General features: G+C 44.0%; 1 protein-coding gene across 1 annotated transcript in view; it reads right to left on the bottom strand.

Annotated features, from left to right (window-relative positions):
• Positions 1-6,997: 6,997 nt before the first annotated feature.
• F5Z01DRAFT_654184 (uncharacterized protein) overlaps positions 6,998-7,474 on the bottom strand; it is a 1,310-nt gene continuing 833 nt past the window's right edge. The window contains exon 2 of the mRNA XM_046263404.1: positions 6,998-7,223. Within this exon, the coding sequence (XP_046119093.1) occupies positions 7,130-7,223 (94 nt within the window). The 3' untranslated portion in view covers positions 6,998-7,129. The remainder of the gene's footprint in view (positions 7,224-7,474) is intronic.

The following is a 7,474-nucleotide window of genomic DNA, read 5'->3' as shown; positions in this document are numbered from 1 at the left end:
TAGCTAACACCTTCAGATTCGTGCCCTATAGCGATGTTCCTAGGGGCCGAAAGGTGCTAAAAAACAGGCTAGTCTTGAAGGTTAAGCTAGATTCGCAAAACAAGCCCTATAAATATAAGGCTAGGCTTGTGGTTAAGGGCTTTATGCAGGAAGAAGGCCTAGATTATAAGGAGACCTTCGCCTCAACCTCTATACCCCCGACCTGGCGGCTTATTCTAGCGCTAGCAGCCGCTAAAGACTAGGAAATAGAGCAGGTCGACTTTATAGGCGCCTTTTTAAACAGCCGCCTAAAAGAGGCTATTTATACTGAAGTTCCCGCTGGCTTCAAGGCCTTTATAGAGGCTAACCCTAACCTAGCTAAGAAGCTATTAGCGCTTGGCTGGGACCCTAGTGCTCGGCAGGTTATACTACTGAATAAGGCACTATACGGCCTAAAGCAAGGCCCCCGAGAGTGGCAAGAAGCCCTAAAGGCCCTTCTAAAAGACCTAGGCTTTTACCCACTAATCTCGGACCCGGCAATCTATTATAACGCTAAAAAGGCCACCTTTATAGTGACCTACGTTGATGATTGCCTCCTGATCGGTCCTGATCTAGGCTTTATTAATAGCCTAAAGAAAGCCCTACATAAGGGCTATCCCCTAGAAGATAGAGGCCCTGCAGCCTTCTTCTTAGGCGTTCAAATACAGAGGGATAGGCCTAATAAGGCCCTATACCTTCATCAGGAACAGTATATCGATCAGGCCCTTAGCACCTATGGTCTCGAAAATTGCAAGGCCCTTAGTGTGCCCTTACAGCCTAACGTGACCCGAAGCACAGCGGCTGAATTAGGGGCCGAGCCCCTAGGTCCAGAAGACCACCGCCTGTTCCAGCAGATTATAGGGACTCTAATGTACCTAATGCTGCTAACTAGGCCTGATATAGCCTTTGCCGTTCAGTGGCTAGCCCAAGCTATGGCTAAGCCCTACCCACTACACCTTTCAGCGGCTAAAAAGCTTCTACAGTACCTCAAAGGCACTAAGAAGCTCGCTATTCGCTATAGAGGCCCTGAATCTTCAGGCCTTACACAAGCCTTACAGCCTATAGGCTATTGTGATAGCGACTTCGCCGGTGATAAAAGGTCCTCTAAATCGACCTTTGGGTACCTATTTATAGTGGCTCAAGGCCCTGTAAGTTGGAAGGCTAAGAAGGCAACCACTATAGCACTCTCAACACTAGAGGCTGAATCCGATAGCCTTACGGAAGCAATTCGAGAGCTACAGTGGCTACAGGGTCTCTATAAGGAGCTAAAACAGCCCTTCATAACCCCTATTCAGGTCTTCTGCGACAACCAAGGCGCTATAAGCAACGCTTATAACCCGACCTTACACGCCCGCACAAAGCACACCCTTCTGAAGTTCCACTATAATAGGGAACAAGTGCTAAAAGGGCTGCTAAAGCTAGCCTATGTTGACACTAAGGCTATGCCGGCTGATGGCCTAACAAAGGCCCTAACAGCCCCCTTACAGCAGCAATTTCTAGCGCTATTAGGCCTAGTTATTCCTGCTAGAGACCCTGCCACAGAACCCTTAGAGGGCTCTTAGGCACAGAGGGGGTGTTAAAAATAGGGGACTAATCCCCTAATTAGGTGCCTTACGAGGCCCTCTCACAGAACCCTTACAGGGATCTATTCTGGACCTATTACAGGGGTCCACAGTGCTTACAAATATAGTACTTCTATTGCCTTCTATAATATTCGAAGGCTAGCACTGCCACACTCGCTATTATAAATCAAACCTTCTATAACCTTCTACTAGGTTCGGTTTGACCCACTCTTTTACAGGGCATTACGGCGCCCTCACGCCTATAAATATAGGCCTTCGTTCACTACTAGATAGTTCTGAATCAAGTCATTCATTCACTAAATTCTTCACCTATATCTTGCCTACCCTAAAGAGAAGATTGCTGAATCGGTCGCTTTCTTCCTTTACTAAAGGGATTCCCGGATTATTGCGACTCACTTACCCTGCGCCTAGAAGAGTACTACTCTTTAATAATTTCTAAAGACTACCTTAAGCGCGTCTTCGAACCCCTAGAAGGTTACGAAGATCGTGGTGGTTTCTAGGTCCCTATCTAGCGTAGCGTTAGTTAGATAGTCCCTTATAATAGGTTCGAACTAGTCTAGGGCCGTGCCCCTAAGGCATGTTCTTATATAGAGAACCTTATTATAGTTATTATTAAATTAAGTAAGGAATAGTCGATAATAAGTCTTAAGTTAAGTAAGAAACCCCTAGAGTTTACCTCTAGCTCCGGTATACGGTCCTAGGTTCTTAGGCTTAATAATCTCCCCTAAGTCTCGGTATTACTAAGTATTAGCTATAGTATCGTATTACTTAGGTACTTAATACGGTAGTATACTAAATAAGAGCTATTAATATATAACGTTCGGGTTAGACTAGCTATAGGGTAGGTAGGTCTAAAGTCGGTTTATAAACTAAGTATACTAGGATATCGTTAACTTAAGCGGTCGGGTTATAGTCTATGTGCGAGATAGTAGATCTTACGTAGATAATTATATTAATAGCTAAGGAGCTAGGTAGAGACTAACTATAATAAAGCTAGGCTTCTTATATACTAAGTGAATATTATATAGTCGACAATAGTCGACTATTATCTACGAGCGCCTTTCTAGTATAGTCGACTATAGTCGCTAGCCGCTTATAGTTATTTACTATACGTAGTATATAGGTAGTGTATAATAAGAGAGAAAAAGTAAGGGGCACGTGAGAGGCGCATGCGGTCGTATATTAGGTCGTAACACTACGGGGTCGCTCTAGGATAGGTAAGGGTTTAAGTAAACCTTACTTAGCTTCCCTCTAGATATAATTACGACCGTAGGTATCGCACGCTACGATAAATCTACGTACTAGCTTTATTATATTAGGCTAGAAGAATTTCTTAGCTACCGCCTTATAAGTCGTATCTTGTCCTAGGTAGCTAATTAATAAGGCCTCGTGGATCTTTTATACTAACCGTCCGCGTAGCTTATCTATATCGTCCCCGCTATCTCTAGTAGCGCCCCTAGGAACCTAGATCTTATCTCGGAATAATAATCGCTAGTTAATATCGATCTAGTATTCGGCGATTTAGACCTTAAGGGATAGATAAGCGGGAAAGCGGCGTTCTCGTTACGATACCGCTTTATATACTATATAATAAACCTCGTCCTAGCGGACGGTTTTATCCTAGAGGTTTATTAAGGTATCGTTAGCGGGGAAGATATCTACCCCCTCGGGGGGTAGCGAAGAGCTAGCGTCCTCGTTACTTCCTAGCGTTCGTAAAAGCGGGTTATTATAAAGGGAGCTTATAAGGAATATTTCCCGGAAGTAGCCGAGCGTGCGAGGGTCGTCCTCCCTTAAGGGGATATCTTATTCCTAGTAACTTAGCGTATCGGGCGTAGCGGCTTCGTACCCCGGGCGGTAGCGTAACTAGAAGTTATACTCTTATAGCTCTATAACTTAGCGTACTTATCTCTTATTAAGCTACCGCTTCGTAAGGAAGTATATAAGGTTCTTATAATCCGTAAGGATCGTAAAGGACTTATAGCTTCTTAGTTCTACCCTCCACGCTCTTAAGCTATATATAATAGCTAGAAGCTCCTTATCGTGGATCTTATAATTATACTTAGCTAGCGATAGCTTCTTCGATATATAAGCGATAGCGTAGCGGTTCCCTTATAAGTCTAGCTAGGTTAATATCGCCCCCGTTACTTACCCTAACGAGTTAGTTTCTAGCTAAGTCTCTTATTTAGGGTCGAAGTACTATAATACCGGCGCTTTATAAAGCCTATATTTTAGCTCCGAGAACGCTATATCTTCTTCCTTTAATTAAACGAAAAGGACTCCCTTCCTCGTAAGGGCTATTAATAAGAGTGCTATATTAAAGAAGTAATTTTTAAAGCTACGGTAATAGTTTATAAAGCTTAAGAAGCTCTATACTCCCTTTACCGTAGTAGGAGTATCTTATTCGCGTATAGCTCGTAGCTTCTCCGGGTCGCACGATACCCCTTTCTCGGCCTCGATTACGTAGCCGAGGTAATTTACTTTCTTTATAATAAACGCGTACTTCTTAGGGTTAAGTAATAACTTAGTAGTAGCGAGCGCTTTAAGTACTCGCCGTACCTTCGTAAGGTAGTCGCTCTTTAACTTATTTAAATAAATTAAGATATCGTTAATATAAGCGGTTATAAAGTCCCCTAAGAACTCTCGGAGGACGCTATTAATCCGCCGTTAAAACATAGCGGGGGCGTTACTTAGCCCGAATAAGTAAATAGTTTATTTAAATAGCCTATACCTCGTTTAGAACGCGGTTTTCTCTTTATAACCCGGGGCTATCTTAATCTTATAGAAAGCGGCTATTATATTAAGTTTAGTAAACTACTTCGCTACGGCTAAGTTACGAAATATCTCTAAGATTAGTAAGAGAGGGTATCGGTCCCTTTTTATAATCGCGTTTAGGACTCGATAATTATAGTAGAACCGTAGTCCGCTACTTAGCTTCTTTACGAAGAATACCGGGGCCGAGGTAAGGGAGCTACTAGCTTATATAAATCCCTTATCGAGTAAGTCCCTAAGTACTTTTCGTAATACTAAGAGCTCTTCCCTCGATATCTCGTATAGCGGCCCCTAGGGTAGTATTACTTTATTTCCGCTACTATCCCGTATTAAGTATACTTCGTAGTTTATACCCGGTCGGTACGGGGGTAATTCTATTGCGTGGTCTAGGGAGAATAGCTTCGGGAAGTCCCGTAAGATCTCTACCGGCACGAACTCCCTAGGATCTACCGGCGGCTTCGGTACGAGGGCGTCCTTTATATCCTTTAACGAGATTTTACTAATAGCCGGGTCCCTAGGTTCGCGTCGGCGTTCCCGCCGGCATTCCGCGGCAAAGATACTCCCCGATACTAGCTTTATTACTCTTATAGCTTATACCCCACGGGGTTCTTATTCCCTTACTAAGCGGACCGCTAGCCTTACGCGGCCGTGCTAGAGCTACTTCTTCCCTGCGTTATAGCTAGTCTTATTACGTACTATCCACGGGTTGCCTAAGAATAAGTCTTAGCTAAGACCCGGTACTACGTAAGTAAAGACCTCCTCTTCGAAGCCGTAGATTTCTACCGTTAATATAGCGACTCCGTTACTTCTTCCTTACTTAATCTCCTTAGAGTATCCCCTTAAAGGGCGGGAATACTCTTTTACTAGCGGGAGGCTAAGTCTCGTTACTAAGTCTTCGCTTATAATTATATAGTAGTTATAGTCGGAGTTTATTAAGGCTTTCGTAGCGAGTACGCTATTTATCCGTACTTATATATTCGATAAAGAATTATTTAATAGACTCTTAAACCTTTTCTAACGAGTAATCTTAGCTCTCGTAGGCCCCGACGCCTAACTTCGCTTTAGGGCTATGCTTTTCCCGCCGTAATATCTTATTCTTCGTTATCTTCGCTATCGCTATAAGTCTTTTACGAGACCTCGGCGACTCTTAGAGATAGGCACTCTTATTTAATATAGCCTTCTTAGCTATAGGACTAGCACGTAGTTAGCTTCCGCGACTATCCTTCGGAGGCGCGGCTACCTCGCTATAATAGGCGGTTAATATTATTTATTCGGACGTCGCTATCGCTATCCCTAGGAGTATACGCGTGGTTTATCTCGGGTACGGCCCTCCTACGGGAAAGTTATATCCTCGCTCCCTTATTAGCACTCTTAAGCTTCTATATAACCCCTTGCACCCTAGTAACTTATACGCTATAGTTATTAAGAAAGTCTACGGGGACGAGTATAATATAGAGTCGCTAGTTTATCGCACCCGATAAGAAAGCGAGGCGGGCGCTATCGGTCTAGAGGCCGCCGCCGGCTTCCGCTAGAATACGCTCGAACTTAGGTAAGAAGGCCGCGAAGGACTATATCTCGCTTTACTTAAGGTTATATAAGGTCTCCGTAGCGCGTATACTCTAGTTCGGGTCCGCGTAGTACCGATCGAGGTAAGCTAGGAAGGAGTAAGGGTTCTAATTAGCCTATACTTTAGCCTTATAATAAGCCTAGACGATACGCTACGCGTTTATATCTAGGTAGCTATTAATAAGGTATTAGCGTTCTCGCTACGAGTCGAAATACTCTTAGTCTAGCTCGAGCTTGTTTTTTATTTATACTTATTGAAAATAGGGGACTAATCCCCTAATTAGGTGCCTTACGAGGCCCTCTTACAGAACCCTTACAGGGGTCCACAGTGCTTACAAATATAGTGCTTCTATTGCCTTCTATAATATTCGAAGGCTAGCACTGCTACACTCGCTATTATAAATTAAACCTTCTATAACCTTCTACTAGGTTCGGTTTAACCCACTCTTTTACAGGGCATTACAGCGCCCTCACGCCTATAAATATAGGCCTCCGTTCACTACTAGATAGTTCTAAATTAAGTCATTCATTCACTAAGTTCTTCACCTATATCTTGCCTACCCTAAAGAGAAGATTGCTGAATCGGTCGCTTTCTTCCTTTATTAAAGGGATTCCCGGATTATCGCGATTCACTTACCCTGCGCCTAGAAGAGTACTACTCTTTAATAATTATAAATAAAATTATTATAGATTTAATTATAAGTATTATTTTTAAAGGTCTTAATAGCCTTATTATTCGCTTAAGGCGCGGTATTATATAATAGGCTAGTAATTATTAACTTAGTAACTACCTTATTTAGTTAAGCTATATATTCAGCCTATAGCTACCCTTAAAAAGTGATATCTCCGCGTTATCACGTTCTTGTTTCTTTTCTTAGTATTAGTATCTTCTTTAGATAGTGAATATTTACTCTCGCTGTTTTAATTTATTACGTATTCCTCATTATAGTTATTATCTTACGGCATCATTCGTTCTTATACGCTGCGGTGCTGCGTTGGCTCACGGCGGAAGCCCTTCGCAGGCTCCCTCACCCCTGGCGGGAGTCCTAATTACTCACGAATGACTCATTGAATAACGATTAGAGGTAGGACGTATATTCAGAAACAGGCTCCTGCCGTCAAGGTACTCATAAAGTAGGATAGTACCTCAGACAAAGGGAAAGGCAACTAACTATAGTATACTGCTAACATGCCTAAGCTTCCATAGTGGCTCTTTCCTCCATGATGTAGACTTCGAATTCTTCAGGGACATCCGAGGAGAGGCCGCCGGAGGCAGCAATTTCGACACTAAAGACAGAAACGTTAGTGGATGCAAAGTCTCTCATATCAGTTACGGCAGAGGCGTGAAGGGTGCGGGACTCTGGAGTGCAGGTGATTTGTTTTTTTTGGAGGGGGGGGGGGGGGGGGGGGGGGGGGGGGGGGGGACGGGGGGGGGGGGGGGGGGGGGGGTGGGGGGGGGGTGGGGGGGGGGGGGGGGGGGGGGGGGGGGGGGGGGTGGGGGGGGCGCGCGAGCAAAGAGGGGGGGGGGGGGGGGGGGG

The sequence above is a fragment of the Emericellopsis atlantica genome (genome assembly GCF_019669845.1).
Source record: "Emericellopsis atlantica unplaced genomic scaffold F5Z01scaffold_11, whole genome shotgun sequence".
NCBI lineage: Eukaryota > Fungi > Ascomycota > Sordariomycetes > Hypocreales > Bionectriaceae > Emericellopsis > Emericellopsis atlantica.
This window is presented reverse-complemented; position numbering and strand designations above follow the sequence as displayed.